General features: G+C 43.2%; 1 protein-coding gene across 1 annotated transcript in view; it reads right to left on the bottom strand.

Moving 5' to 3' along the window:
* Window positions 1-16333, bottom strand: part of REPS2 (RALBP1 associated Eps domain containing 2) — a 183327-nt gene that overhangs the window by 13695 nt on the left and 153299 nt on the right. The window contains exons 16-18 of the mRNA XM_066575650.1: window positions 14911-14991; window positions 9252-9329; window positions 2811-2956 (exon numbers count right to left, since the gene is read on the bottom strand). Of these exons, the coding sequence (XP_066431747.1) occupies window positions 2811-2956; window positions 9252-9329; window positions 14911-14991 (305 nt within the window). The remainder of the gene's footprint in view (window positions 1-2810; window positions 2957-9251; window positions 9330-14910; window positions 14992-16333) is intronic.

The following is a 16333-nucleotide window of genomic DNA, read 5'->3' as shown; positions in this document are numbered from 1 at the left end:
TTTGTACAAGTATGAGTGTGAGACAACAGTGCACTATACTAAAGAGAAGTACCCCCATTTATGTTAGCTAAAGGGTCATATGGCCCTACCATTCTACAAGATCTGTGGTTCCCCACAGTGAAGGTCCGAAGTGGAGGTGTGCGCAACCCACTGCTTAGAGGGACTTTCGAGACCTGGAATAAATTTAGAAACTCCCTAGCTCCCTGCCCCTCGCCTCTCACTCCAATGTGCGCATTATACAGAACTCTGGGTCTTAGGCTGGACGCTTGTTCAATCAGTGCTTGGCTGTTATTTAAAAATAAGACTATCTCGGAAGTCCATTCTATGGCCCACGAACCCACCTCTGCAATAATTGCGGAGCTGCTCCCTAACCACAACCTCTCATTCCTTGCCCTAGCTCACGTAAACAAAACAATTGCAGACTTTTTGAAGATTCATAAAGCTCCCCGCCCTCTAACTATTTTCGAGACTACATTAGCTGTAAAAAACCCTAGCAAAAGATGTCATTTATTCGAAAACAATTCATTGCTCCTGCTACTCTGTCAAATCCCACTTTTATCACTTCCTGGGAAAAGGAGCTGGGGATCTCTCTCACTCCTAGCGAAACGCGGCTCATACTGAAAACAGCATATGGGTTTTCCCCTTGTGTCACCTCACAGGAGTCGCACTACAAGTTATTGGTGAGGTGGTATAGAACCCATCAATGGTTATATGATCACAAATTGGCCTCGCAGGATAAATGTTGGAGGTGCGATTCGCATACTGGGTCGTTCCTCCATATCTGGTGGGAATGCCCTTCTCTGAGACCTTTCTGGAATGATGTCGGTTCTGTGTTGAAAAAGTTATCTCCGGGTTTGGACCTCTCCCCTGAGGTGGTTCTCCTTTGGAAGCCTACAGCGACTTTTCATCCCCTAAAACATAAATTAATTGCGTTTCTCATTGACGTTGCGAAATTCCTCATCCCACTTAAGTGGCGTCAGCTAGACCCCCCCACTATTTGTATGTGGAAAGATAAAGTGGATCTTCTCATGAATTTAGAAGAACTCTCTAGTTGGACGAGAGGTTCACATGAGACGTTCCACAAAATCTGGTACCCCTGGAGGTTAATCAGAGGCGAAATAGAGTAAAATGCGGTTGGTGTGCCTCTTCTCCGGCTAAAGAAACGGAATTGCGCTATGGTTGCCCTACTCCGTGGATGGGGGACTCAACTCTAGCGCAAACGTGCATATGTCCTAACTAACGCAGACTGGAATTGTGTACATAGCATCTCCCGGTTTTATCCGGGTGTGGCTCTTTCCCCACCTTTGAGCAGTACAATTAGCAACCCCGCCCCCCTTCCAACCCCCTCCCTCTTTTTCCCCCCCTGTCTGTCTTGTCTACAATTTAGGTCGTTATTACTGTGTTCTCGGCTGACCCTGTTTCGGGATTCTCCCGCAGAAGATGTTAACCTTAACAGCATATAGTTATTTGTTGGTTGGCCGGTAAGATGGGGAGACTTCGGTATTATGATGTGAGTAAGGATTTGATGTTTACTGTCAATACTTGTACCTTTGTCTGCCCTACTTGACGGTTTTTGTTTGTTATGTATACAAAAACTTTTCAATAAAAATTGATTAAAAAAATAATATATATATATATATATATATATATATATATATATATATATATATATATTGGGAAAACTCCTGAAAACCATTTATGCTCAAAAAATTACCGTAAGGGTAGGTAGACTACTACCCATAGACTGAAATTTACTTCATGTCAAAACTTGGTCCTGCAAAAATATAGGGGGAGTGGCTATGGGGCTTCCCTGAGAGCAGGGAGAGAGAGGGTGGGGTTAGAGCGAACCGCCCTCTCGTCCGCCCTCTCTCTCTTTTGCTATGGGGGTATCCCTAGGAGAGCCTCTCTAGCCCTGCCATCTCTTTATAGCACTCTTCCTCTCCCCACTATGAGGGTATTGCCCTGTAGCGGGGAGAGAGGTGGTGCAAAGCAACAAAGAGAGGGCGGGGCTAAAGGGACTCTCCCAAGGATTCCCCCATAGCAAAGAGAAATAGCGGGCAGGGTAAGAGGGCGGTTCCCTCTCGCGATGCCCTCTCTTTCCCCACACTCGGGAAAGCCATATAGCCCCTCCACCTCTTTTTCCACCACTACAGGGGAATCACTCCATAGCAGGGAGAGAGAGAGATGAAGGAAAGCCCCTGAGGAATCTCCTTTTTTGCAGGGCTTCCCCTCATCTCAGCTGGGCTGGAGGGATATCCCCAGCAGCGCGAGACATAGGTTCACCTACAGGGGAGAATTAGGAAATCCCCAGCAGTCTGGGAATCCCTTATTCTCTCCTGCAGGTGAACCCTGGTCTCACCAATGCAGGGGATATCCCTCTAGCCCCGCTGAGATGAAGGGAAGCCCTGCAGAGAAAGAGGTTCCTCGGGAGCAGCAGCGCTTTTTTGAAGCACCACGCAGCTCCCAATAGTGTGAATGGGCAATTTCACCGCTAATTAAGCTTGTGTCTTCATAATGTCCATTCACCCTATTTTTCATGCAGTTAGCTGCGATTTTTGGGGGGCTAACTTCGGCGTGAGTTTCACGCTCATGTGAATGAGCCCTTAGGTGTAGATGCTGTTTAATATCAGCATTGGTTACATTGCAGACTGAACGGAGACACAGTGGGGAGTCATTATGAAGCCAGCTATTTATGGTTTAGTGGAGGTCAGTATTCTGCAGGGTAGGAATTCTCATGTGCCCAGCACATCATAAGCCAGGGAAATAACACTGATATTTATAAATACACGTTATATTCACGGTTAACATACTTTTGGACAGCATGATGCGACTTCAAGGATGTAGCAGATGAGGTCACGCTTGATGCCGAGGACAAGTCATGATTTTCCAGCACTTGGTTTTCGGGATGGAATTTTCTTCTTAATGGTTTGGTGGGTGGCTGGTTAAGTAGGATCTCCTTCAAGGAAGAAATACATGAAGGTTGCATAAATATTAACATAACTCAGTGTAGTATTTACAGATATACAGTAGTTATGCTGATTTGGAAGGAGCTCCATGTTTAGAGTCACTTTAATATATTGTATTATGGAAGGGAGTCACAAGCCATCACCTCATTTATCCTCTTACAAACGGGAGCAATTTGGGTAACAGAGCAGGAAAGTGCAGCATGTCCTGTTTTTAACAAAATTGACCACTATTTCCTACGGGAGCGAAGAAAAAAAAATTCCATCCCACTTGCATATAAACACGATTTTCATGTGAGTTCGATGCATTTCTCACGTTGACATTTTTGTGTGAAACGCACAAAAGTTGCATTAAAATAGCGCCCATTCTTTTAAATGTGTCTATTTACCTGTGATCTTTCTCACGCAGCTATGCTACAGGATGGAAAAACTACAGCATGCCCTATTTTTCATCATTTGTTATGGGCAAGTTAAAAATCGCATTGCACTTCCATATACATGTGAGTTTCATGCATGATTTTTAATATTTTTCCTATTTAAACGTGATTTTCGTGCGCGTGAAAATCGCATGTACTGTGCTATGATTTTCTCACATCCTGCCCCTCTCATTGCTGGCTGCGGACAAGGGGCAGGAGCTTACCCCCCCCCCCCCCCCGTCCTGTCCCCTCCCATTGCAAACAGCCGGAGTTGAGGAGAGAGGCAGAGAGACGGTGAGGGACAGGGAAGACAGCTCAGATGGTAGCGTATATCGGCCGGCTGTGAAAACAGCAGCCGATATACGCTCCTGTGAATAAGCCCTAAGAGTGTGTTTCTCACACACAAATTCTACGTGTGAGAGTAGATAGGCCCTTAGTAGTCTATGGCAAAAGGGATGGGGAGGGAGTGACACTGTGAAAAAGATACAGCTGGCCCTAATTTGGCATCAAGTAGCCAATCTATTCCACGGAAAGGGAGTAATAAGTGCCTGTGAACTGGCATTTCAAGCACAGAAGTTACAGTACTACATGCTAGCACGCACGTATCAGCCCGTTTAGGGCCATTTCCAAACCTAGTTCATGCACAAATACTTTCTGTTGCTGTGAACGTATAAGCGCATGCGCTCATCTGTGAAAGCCCTTAAGCTTTAGCTTTATAACTGCACATGCGTAGTGTGATTTAAAGAATCCATTAAAGGAAAACCAATGGATTCAAACGGAATACTTTCTGTTTGTCAGTAAACCATTGAGTACAATGAAAAGAATAAAAAACTATACTTCATTCTGTATGGTTTCCATTTTTTTGGACAGAAAATTTTAAAAAAGGCCCACACTTCAGTCTTTACCTTCCATCAAAAAACAGACTCCAAATGAAACTGAGGCAAACTGAAAAAAGATAAGTCTCAGGAAAATCAACTTTACTGCATTCCTTCTTTTCAGTTTTTCGGATGTTAAGGGCTCGTTCACATGAGGGACCTAATCGCACAAAAATTCTGCGAGCAAAAAAAAAATCACGTGAATGGACGATTTTCCTCGGTCAAGTCCTAAACTTGCAGGAAAACACTGATCTCGCCTCTGCTGGGGGATTCCTCCAGCTCCGCTGAAATAAAGGGAAGCACCACGGAGAAGAGGGTTTTCCCAGGGCTGTCCATCTCTCTTTTCCACCCAGAACTGCAGCACCTTTTGGCTATAACACGCAGCTCCCAATCGTGTGAATGGGCATTTTTACCGATAATTAAGCTTGGGACTTGACAGCGGGAAATCGTCCAGTCATATAGTTTTTGCAGCGCTAGCTGGGATTTTTTTCATCTTGCATGATTTTATTGCCCGTGTGAACGAGGCCTTAGGGTTCATTCACAAGGGAGCTAGGCGCTTAAAAATCACGTGGCTATTAGAACCAATGGTTTCCTATGGGAATGTTCTGATTCCTTTATTTGAACGTTCCCATAGAAAACCATTGTTTCTAATAGCCCCATGTTTTTTAAGCGTGTGATTTTTACACGCCTAGCTCCCCGTGTGAAAGAGGATTAATAGAAGAACTACAGGCTTTGTCTAATTCGGAACAAAAATATTATTGACTGTTTAATATCATGTGAAAGGTCCTTCGGAGAAACACATGACAGACATCTTGACATTAACCAAACATCTAGAAAAACATGCTCATTAACATGAGAACTGTAAGAAAGGGCCTGTGGGAATCCAAGACTTGGATGAAGATATTTGGAGAATCTGGACTATTTGTGTGTGTCTAATGAGTAGGATTCTCTCAGGCCATAGGAGAACACCTCTGTCATATGCTTCGTTAGGAACGTATCCAATGAGGATAAACCCTTAGGGCTCATTCACACGGGGAGCTAGGTGTATAAAAATCAGGCGCGTAAAAAACACGCGGCTATTAGAACCAATGGTTTCCTATGGGAATGTTAAGATTCCTCCATCTGAATGCTCCCACAGAAACCATTGGTTCTAACAGCCGCGTGTCTTTACGCACCTGATTTTTGCAGACCTAGCTCCCTGTGTGAAAGAGGCCTTAGAAACCGAGTATAGAAATATATTTATTTCCATCTCCTCTCTGTATAAACGGGTAGAGGTTCTAATTGATACTGCCTTTCCTGATTGTGGGGTAGGATACCCATCGATATCTGGGACATACCACGATCAGGACATTATTCTAACACTGTATGAGGGTATTTAGGTCCCTGAAGATTATACCTCTATTGACACGCGTTGGTCCGTTAGTGTGACCTTTCAGCCCCTAACATAGTGGGCATGAATAGTGGACCTAATTGGCGCAAACATTGTAGTAAACATCAGTGCTTGGGTCTTCTAGTCCAACACACTGCTGGCTGGAATTTCAGACCCTACAGGCACTACAAAATTAGTTTCGGTTATTAAACTGAAATCTAATTTATCCATTTCCTCATTTTTTCCTAGGCATATTGGCTTCATTGCTGAATTATGCACAGGGACTAGTGTGTATAACACTGGTCTCCCTCTGGTTGTTTTTTGTGTTTGTTTGTCCATGGATGGGTGATTTTTCTATGATCCCCATTTTTTTAGCTGGTATCTAATAAAATTTATTATTTTAGGCGTCTAGTCAGGGAAATTCATATTGATAATAGGTCGCTTCTGTCTCAGTGACGGTGGGTAGAGGCCGGGAACAGCTAAAAAGAATCAATAATACATTTGAAAAATTGTCCTACATCCCAGCACCGGTCTAGTCCCATAAACCTACAAATAATCATAGGTATCTCCATCAGGGCTTATTCACACCAGCGTAGGCGTTTTTACGTGTGCCCGCCGGTGCTGTAAATACACATGAACGGGCGCACAAATATGCCATTTGTGCGCCCGTTCAGACGGCAACTAGCTCCCGTCCCCTCCCATTGCAAACAGGCGACAAGGGGCGGAGAAAAGGAGGGAAGGGGGTGGTAGTTTAGCAGCGTGTCTCCCACCTCCCTTTTCCGGTAGCTAACCATTGAAGTCTATGGCTGCAGATGACGTATTCCGGCCAGGAAGATAGTTCCAGGACTATCTTTCCTGGCTGGCGTGAAAGCTTTTACACCGCGGTAATACACCCATGTAAACTGATGCATTGTAAACCAATGCATCAGATGGGGAGCGTATGCCGGCCATGAAAGCGTGGCCGATATACGTTTGTGTAAATAAAGCCTCATGCTGTATTTACACAGGTGAGTGCGATATAGGTTAGAGAAAAGTGGACCTACATCACACTACTAAACTTGCAATTTTGTCTCTTACAATGTGTTTCTGTGTTAAATACGCATGATTTGCGTTGCTGTCCATCGCATTTGCATGCAAATTACATGGCAAATGATCCCATTTTTTTCTTGCTCCCATGGGAAACAATGGGCAATTCTCACAGTGGAATCACCCAAAAATAGGAAATAATGCGATTTTAAAATTTTGCAATATCAATGTAAGTGAAAAGACGCTCATGTAAATTAACCCATTGAAAAAAATTGATTATTTCAATGTGTGCGATCTGTGTATCTAGTAACTACATATTATTACCTGTGTAAATACACCCTCAGGGCTCCTGCAAACGAGCGTAGGCATATATGCACTTGCGAGAGCGTGACATAATTGCGCTGTGAAGCGAGTGCTACCAAGTGCTTTCGGGGGCATATCCCCACATTTTATTGTACTATTCTATAGTACCGGGCACGTTCACATCGTTCGCAATGTGATTGAATTGCCTGGGCAGCCTAATTAGTCCTTGGTGTTATCGAATAACATCGCTAAATCGCGCAGTTCAGTGCAGATGGAGTACGCATTTGCACACCCCTATAGACTACTATGGTGCTTTGCGTGCATAAATGCGCACAAAAATGAAGCATGAATGTGGGAGAACCCATTGAAACCAATGGGTTGTACTGTCTGTGGTTTGCGCAAACGATTTTGAGCGTGTATAACACATTATAGTGACTGAGAGGAGAATATAAGCAGGACCAGGGGTTCGGGATTTCAGCCGAACTTAAGCAGCGCTGCTGTGATTAGAGCCACCTGATTGGCTCTTCGGCACCACGTGACTACACTGCGTGCACTCGGATTGCCTTAAGCAGCCGCACACTACACACTACACTTAAGCAGCTGTGCACAGACCCCCCTTTAGGGTTAGGGTTAGTCCTAACCCTAAACCTAACCCTAACCCTAAACCTAACCCTAAACCTAAACCTAACCCTAAAGGGGGGTCTGTGCACAGCTGCTTAAGTGTAGGGTGTAGTGCAGTGCACGGCTGCTGAAGGCAATCCGCGTGCACGCTGTGTAGTCACGTGGTGCCGAAGAGCTAATCAGGTGGCTCTAATCAGCACCGCTGCTTAAGTGCGGCTGAAATCCCAAATATGCGACCAGGACAGGATAAGTTATACAGGTGTCTGCATGTCAGGGACTATGCCAGGGACTATGGCTGGTACTCACAGATGGCACTGTGGTTGGCAATTTGGAGGACACTTGGGCTAGTGCACAGGGGAACACTAAAGCTGGTACTCAGGTCTCTTTCACACGAGCGCATAAACATCGCCCAGGTGTATATACCATGCCATAAGAGGCATTGATTTTCAATGCATTCGTTCACATAGGCGAATATACGGCGCGTAAATATGCTGGCAGCATGAAAAATAGAACATATACGCGGCCGGCGCATATACGCTCAGCCAGAAGATAGTTCTGGAACTATCTTTTGGCCAATATATGCCGGCGGGTCCCATAGACTCCTATGGGAGCAGGGAAAGAGAAGGGAGAGGGAGGAATTTTTGCAGCTTCCAACGCTGTGAAAAGCTTATAGGTGCCTCTATATAGGCACTGGAAGGCATCCCGAGGATTCTGGCAGAGCGAGGGATTTCTGGGGTGCGGCGTATTTTTTCGCTAAAAACGACGCTCACGGTTGTGTGAATGGACGAGAAAAGGCAGTCTGTGATCGCGGAAAAACGCCCTTTCATGTGCTTATACGGAGCGGGCATGAAAACGTAAAAAAGCTGTTGCCGTGCATGCGCTCGTGTGAAAGAAACCTGATGGGGATAATCTGTGATGCACTGTGACTGGGGCTCATTGGGGAAATATGTTTGCATTAAGGACCTTAAACAGAAGACCGCGATTTTGTCCAGTTAGTTTTCACTAGCGGAATTCTCTCGCGTTACTACTACGTGTGACAAAGGATAGGACTTGCCCTATCTTTTCTTGTACGGGGAAAAACTATCTTTACTGCTTTTTTTTTCAAACTTGTGTGCAATAACACAGTTTGAATAGTCAAAACAATCAGTGGTTCATGAGTTAATACACTCCGTAGCGGCGAGCCAGTCTGAAGCCAGCCTTATGGAGGAAACCCTGCTAGGACCAAAATCACTTGTCCCATGGCCCACCCTGGAGTTCAAAGTTATATAAGACTGTGATGTCCATTAAAGCAATAATAAGATAACTCGTGTGAAGCTGATAATATATTTATGACACTAATTCACTTTAAGTTGGAACTCCCATGGAACTACATTATCTAGAGAAGGGGTGTGTGTGGGGGGGAGCAGGAATAACATGAGAATTCACAATTTCCTGCATTTTATTTCATAAAAACTAATCTGATAGTCTGGCTTGTCCTAAGTATAATGAAGTATGAGAATGTAGCTGAGTAAGTAAATGTAAAACATCTGCATAGGGATGCCTGCACTAAAGCCCTTCTATCTGCAGCCTGTCTGACACATAGGAGTAATGGATGTGGCTTTGTAAACTAGAAAGGATTTTGGAGATAAACTTGTGAGTGACAGATAACGCTGCAACAGTAAAAAAAAGTCTGATTTACCTTTTTGGCAGGACTGCTTTCCTCCATCTGTGGCAACATTTTATTAGTCTGTAATTCAATCTCTACTCCTCGTTCATTCTGTAAAATAGATAGCATTCACCTTAGGAGAGGACAGAACGACTGGAAGGTGAGCTTGTTAGAAGACAGAAAAGAAAATGTAAGAGAAGCAGATATGCTGAATGCTTTTATTATACTGTTATTATAGTGGTATACTGAGAAAACTCACATTTTTATACAAAATGCATTTGGGTTTTATGAGCCTCTTCAATACTTTCTGTAAACATCTGCCAGGAGTCTCATCGGTTCCTTGTGTACCATGTATTATGAGAGAAAGTGGCTAGTCTATAGGCTATCTCTGCAGACAAGCACTTCCTCGCAATATTAGGCCGATGGCAAGGCGAAATATGGCACCCATAGACTTCTCTGTTGGGTCTACAAGGCCTATTTAGTAATACATGGGGTTGGAGGACTAGAGGGACTGTTACACGGGATGACTAACAGGCGCTTAAGCGCCCAACAACTCCTGTGCTTTTACACAGGAGCAATGATCGCTCACTGAATGGAGGCAGAACCCGACGAAGATCTCTCTCGGCAGCCCGCCTCCATTCACAGTAAACAGGCAGTTGTTGATAGATGAACAACTGCCTGTTTACACAGGACAATAGTCACCCGTAATCACTCTTTTGGGTAAAAGTACCCTGGATCAATATAACCTTGTTCTGAGTACCTGTATTGGAATAATACCCAATTAATCAAATGTTAACCCTTTCCAATCCACTGTCTGACCTCTGAAGACATTATGATTTAAGGCCGTACAGCTCTGATGTTGGAAGACGTCCGTCGGGCTTCTCTTACTGTATATTGCCAGCCTCTCTGCTGTTGGAGCCTATCCAACGTGTCACCTCATGCAGTACTGGCTTTAGCCAGCATATAGCGCCGTTGCATAACAGCAGAAAAAGAGTAAGCCCCCTAGGAAAACCAGGATGCAAATTGGATTGGAAAGGGTTAAAAGCTGCCTATGACTACCTGTAGTCCTGGTACATGGTCAAGGACTACCCAAAGTTTACAATGTTTGCCTACTTAAGTGGATCAGTTTATTGTCTAGTGAAAGACTAGAAAGCTTCAGACCACTGAAGGTTTCTAGTGCTAGCATCTCTATAAAGTGTCAAACTTCTTGCCATGTGCCTATCAAAGACTGCTGTTAATAGTATGGAGAGTCCACCTCTACTACACCCGACTACCTGCAGACAACCAAGAAGACCCCCAAGAACATGCTGCTTACAGAAATGACAGGCCCTCATCAATCGTACTACGTTTCCAGATCTCTTTAACTGAAGCTTCATCTGCTTAGCTGCACTCTTAAGAAACTGTTGAGCAAATGATGGCAGGTGTACGGTTGTTTCGCAGATGTCGCCAATTTACATTGGCTGTTACAGTCCTTCGTACTCGCCAGTCCTGTTTAATGACACTGGCGATGGACAAACAGTCTTTCTGGGAACTATCTGGGTGCATTCTTTCAGGAAAGAGCTTTTGTGGATGAAGGATGTTCTGCAAGAATGGAAGATTTATTGTCTGAAAGCTTCAAGCATGGCCGACTTCTTTCCAAACCAAGACGGCATGTCATCAGCCGGCTGAAATGACTGTTTATTGCTGAATTTCACCCGATGAACATTTATGGTTGAAATCGTCCTCCTTACATCAACTTCATACTAATATGTATGGGGACCTTTAGGTATGTTAGCAACAAAGTGGATGAGATTAACCCCTTCCCAGGTCAGGGCGTATATATAAGCCCTGGGTGAGAAGGGGTTCCCACAAATGGGTGTACTCTTACATCTGCTGGGTCTGTGCCTTCCGCAGTGGAAGTTGCTGTAACTGACAGACAGCTTTCTGCTGCAACTGCGGGTAGATCACAGACTCCCCCTATTAATTCCTTACATGCCACAACAATGTTGATCCATGAAAATTCCACAAATCCAACCCGCCTGTGGACATCGGGCCTAAAGGCTTCTTCAGATGGGCATGTTTTTGTTCCATTATGGGGTCGTGATAATCATGGCTGAATGAGAGGACAAAACGAAACCATTGATTTCAATGGTTTCATTTTCTCTAGCGGTATTCTTGCCTGTTAATAGTGCGGGCAAGAAAAGATAGGTCCAGGAGTTAGAACGGCCTGAGAAGAAAAAAAAAACCTGTCATGTGCAGCTACGCTCCCTAGTGGCGAGCGTAGTTGCGTATATGGCTGTGTGAAGCCACCCTAAAAGTGATCAAAACAACCATATGTAACCCAAAATGGTAACAATAAAAACTAGAGCTCTAGTCGTCATGCAAAGCTACAACCTCTCACCAGACAATGGCAGAGCTGATGTGCTTTTCCTCCCTGCCCTCCAAAAAAATTAATAAAAGTTATGGAATATATTATATGTACCCAAAAAATGATACCACTAAAAACTGCAGCTCCCCATGCAAAAAATAAGTCCTTATACAGCCATGTCAATGGCAAAATAAAAAAAAGTTATGGCTTTTGAAAAGTGGAGATGTAAATGCCCCCAAAAAATGGTAGCACCCTTAGGTGCAAAATAGGTCGTTTCACGAAGGGGTTAAACAAATTTCACATACATGCTGCAGAAAAAAAATCACAAATTAAGCCCAGAAATTGATATTTGCAGATTTTGAATCCACATCATGTCAATTTTTGCTGTGGATTTTACCCTCTGCAACGCAAATCTGCAGCCATGTGCACAACTAAATCTTCAGACTAAATGGATTTATTGGGTTACTGTTAGAGATGAGCGAACGTACTCGGATAGGCACTACTCGTCCGAGTAATGTGCCTTATCCGAGTACCGCTGTACTCGTGCTGAAAGATTCGGGACGTGCTGCGGAGCGGGGAGCTGCAGGGGAGAGCGGGGAGGAACGGAGGGGAGATCTTTCTCTCCTTCTCTCCCGCCCGCTCTGCCCCGCTCCCCGCTGCGACTCACCTGTCAGCAGTGGAGCGCCCCGAATCTTTCAGCACGAGTACAGCGGTACTCGGATAAAGCACATTACTCGGACGAGTAGTGCTTATCCGAGTACGTTCGCTCATCTCTAGTTACTGTACACAAAGCTTATTGAAACCCTTTGTGTGCATACTGTCCCATGCAATATGCAAGCAATGCGGTCCATGTAGCATATAGTGAGCATGAGTGTGCTCAATCTGCTTGTTTCAATAAGCTTTATTTATAAAACTCGCAGATGCATGTACTTTAGATGTCCTTTGGGCGCCACCTAGTGGAATATCTTGTTATTTTATCTTATTTATAAAAAAAAAAATGTATCCAGTTCAAAGAATGTATATACATTACACAAATAACAATGGAGAATAATAATAGTTTGGGTAGGTAATTTCAATGTATCAATTCACTTTTGCATATACATAGAGAGATGACTCTTTTTACCAAAACTCAAAAAATATGATTGCACACTTCTTGGATTTGCAAAAGTTCGTGAATGCTTTTATTCCAGATGTTCACAGTATCTCCAAGCAATGTTTCAGGCAATATAGCCCTTTTTAAGACAAAAATGAAAACATCAGGATCCAACATAGAATAAAAGTCCTGAAGGAGCCGGTAGCAGAGTCTATGGCCGAGTCTACCAGATCGATGCCAGAGGACTGTGAAGGGAGACTTAAAGTAATAAAAACATTCACAAACATTTGCAAATTCAATAAGTGTGTTCAATCCTATTTTCTGAGTTTTGATTGATACAAAAGGTTGTGAGGGTGCAACCTGAGGATTCTGCACCACATGGGTAACTACTGGGGTAATACTGCCAATCTGTGCTTTAACGGTTTTTCTTTTGATAAGGAATTTTGTTAATCAATTACATATTTTGTGTTTATTTTCCAGACAAGACTTGCAAATTACATTCTAAAAAGAAAGATGGAAATTTGCTTAAAAAAAAACAAAAAACACAATATTCTAAGCCAGGGCCATTGCCTTCAATGGTCCTTGATTGTGAAACATTGTGCCAGGGATTTCTAGTGATGTAAATCTGTGAGGAGCCAGGGATTTCAGCACACTATGCAGTATGACTCCACCAATGCGACCTCCTGACACGTCTCTACGACACTCGTGTTTGGGTGGATTTTTGTAAAAGGTCAGCAAAAGATTGTGGTAATTTCCCAAATGACCTGTTAGGTATCTATCCATACTTAGATCGATGCAATTTGCACGTTTCATTACAGAGGCTTCCTTTAACCCTTTCCAATCCACTGTCTGACGTCTGAAGACATTCTGATTGAAGGCTGTACAGTTCTGATGTTCTAAGATGTCTGGCAGGGTATTCTTACTGTATATTACCGGCAGCTCTGTTGTCGGGGGCCTCTCCAGCATGTCTCATACCGCAGTACTGGCTCCAGCCAGCAGACGGCGCCATTGTATAATGGCAGTAAGAGAAAGCCCCCTAGGAAACCCTGAATCCAAAACTGGATTGCAAAGGGTTAAGATCATACACAATTCAATTTATTCAATATTTTTTCATGAATCTTAGGTTTTTGAAAAAGAACGAATTAAAGATTATAGTGGTCAGTTCAGATAATACAGTTAAGGAGTGTTTTTTGCCACATGGCTATGGGCATATGCAGTTTGAGGGGTTAAACAGATGGGCATGATTTTGTCCACATGGCCGTGATTTTCACAGCCACATAACGTGATAAAAACAAAGCCATTAATTTTGGTGGTTTTATTTTCACTAGTGGTATTCTCACCCGGTAATTGTACGGGCGAGAAAAGATACGACTTGCCCTATCTTTCTTGCACATAGTTAATACTACATGCGGGAAAGATAGGTCAGGCCCTAAATTCCTGTTTTTTTTTTTCTTAAACAAACGTGCACTAGCGCAGTTTGAATAGTCCCCAAAAAATAACCCGGCGAGCATATTAGCGTATGCACACCTGTGTTTTTGCCCCTTCCATGAATTCCTGTTGTTTTTCAGTTTTAATGAGCTTTATCATGCAATTCTCAGTCTCACAGCAAGAACATATGAGCAAAAGCACACAAAGCGGAAATACTCAACAAGAAAATCCACATCCACCTGTGACTTTTTTGCGGATTTTACAACAGATTTTACTTGCTGCATTGCAACTAAGGAAATCTGCTAATTAGCCATTTAAATCAGGGCGAGGTAATCCTCCCACCTGTGTGAAAGACCAGTGCCTACACAAATACGTTCAGTATTTAGCAGGCTCGAGCGCAAAATACACTAGTTCACTGCGCAAAATAATTGCACAGGATCAAGCGTATTGCGTAACACTCTCGTCTGTTTAAGCCCTAAGTGAATGGGGTTTCAGCTCACATTTCACAACAATTCAGTGGTGTGTGAACTCACCCTAATTGCTCTATAAGATGTCAATAATGACTGCAGATGACTTTTTAACCAGGAGTTCAGCATTCTTAGGATACTTTAAATATGTAATAAGTGTAAATAATGTCACGTTCGCTCATTAGACGACATGTTCCCTTAAAAAGACAGAAATAAAAACAGTACTGGTAAAATACCCAAGACAAATAAAATATTCAGAAATACTGTGATAAGATCCTGGCAAGGCAACCTGGAGTTTTGGATATCTGGAAAAAGAATGATGCAGAAACTTGAAAATAAGCACAGGAGTTTTCATACCTGTTCTTGAGACTTGAAGTCTGCAAAAGCTGGCTGCTGAATTTGTAGCTTTTGATCAGTGTTAGTACCGGGATAAGAAAGCTGCCAAGACACATACAACAATTTCTGTAAGTCACAATCACAGTAGGTATCCATCTCTTGGACAATGCAATGTAGTAAAATGCCATATATTTCATTTGCTAACCATCTGCAAGATCTCAGCTTGCTGTGCTTGAATGTGTATTTTTTTGCATTCTTGTTAACATCCAGTGATGCGTTAGCTCCAATTGTATACAGCCAAGTCAATCAGGAGCAACATCGTCTCTTCTGTCCTGATAGTTTGTTACAATTATCAATGTAAATAAAATGTATCAGCCTGGAGTTCAGACTGTATATATAAGGCCCCTTGTCCACGGGCGTTGCGGTATCATGCGGCGGAGCTCTGGGAGCAGGAGCCACAGACGAATCTCCGCCGGTCAGCCTAATGTGATTGATAGGCTGACTGCGGAGAATCGGGGCAATTCGCAGCATGCTGCGAATTGCCAGCTGCGGGCGGAGAATCGCACTGATTCTCTGCTCGTGGACACGGGGCTGGTGCTTTCCATAGCAATGCTATGGAAAGCTTCAGCCGACGAAATCACTGCCGTGGACAGGGGGCCTTACAGAATAACCTACACAAGCATAGCAAATCTCATTACTATGCTAGGCCTCATTATGTACATATGACCAAATTATGACCAAATTTTAATTGGGCTTTAATTCTATCGCATGGGTCTCTATTGTACCTGCATATGTCTCTGCTTTCATTTGGAGGCATGCAAAGGTTTTTTCTGTACAAATACAGTGAACAAAAATCATGACAGGCTCCATGTGATACCATATGCTTTACCTTTAGAAGAGGATAACTCTATGCCTGCGGCACCAGGCAGAACCTGTACCTCAGCATACTGTATGGCTCATTAATATGGCGCCAGGCAACGAAAACTTAAAGTAGGTTTCTGAGATTTAAATATTGATGGCCTGGAATATGACTGAAATAATCACAAATGCCATTCATAATAAATCACAGAAATGTTTTATTCAGTTATGTATTACAAAATGATGTGAAGTTTTCAAAGAAGTTTATGACACTGATATCTGTCGGCCTACAAGAAACTCAGTAAAGATATTTGAAAGAGACTTGGGGTTAGGGGTTCTGTTATTGTATTGATGTGTATGTTACTTTTTTGGAGAAATGAAAAACAAATTTCAATAAAAATTATTTTAATGGAAAAAAAATATTGATGGCCTGTCCTTAGGTCCTCGATATCTGATCAGTGGTGATGGGAAGCCAACTCCCTGCAACCCACAATCAGCTCTTCAAAAAGTTGACAGAGCTTGGGAGCGCTCAACAACAGGCACAACTGCTAAGAAATGCAGCTTAATCCTTCTCAGTTGAATGGGA

Source organism: Eleutherodactylus coqui, chromosome 1 (assembly GCF_035609145.1).
Source record: "Eleutherodactylus coqui strain aEleCoq1 chromosome 1, aEleCoq1.hap1, whole genome shotgun sequence".
NCBI lineage: Eukaryota > Metazoa > Chordata > Amphibia > Anura > Eleutherodactylidae > Eleutherodactylus > Eleutherodactylus coqui.
The sequence above is the reverse complement of the archived record's forward strand: the minus strand, read 5'-3'. Positions and strand labels throughout refer to the sequence as shown.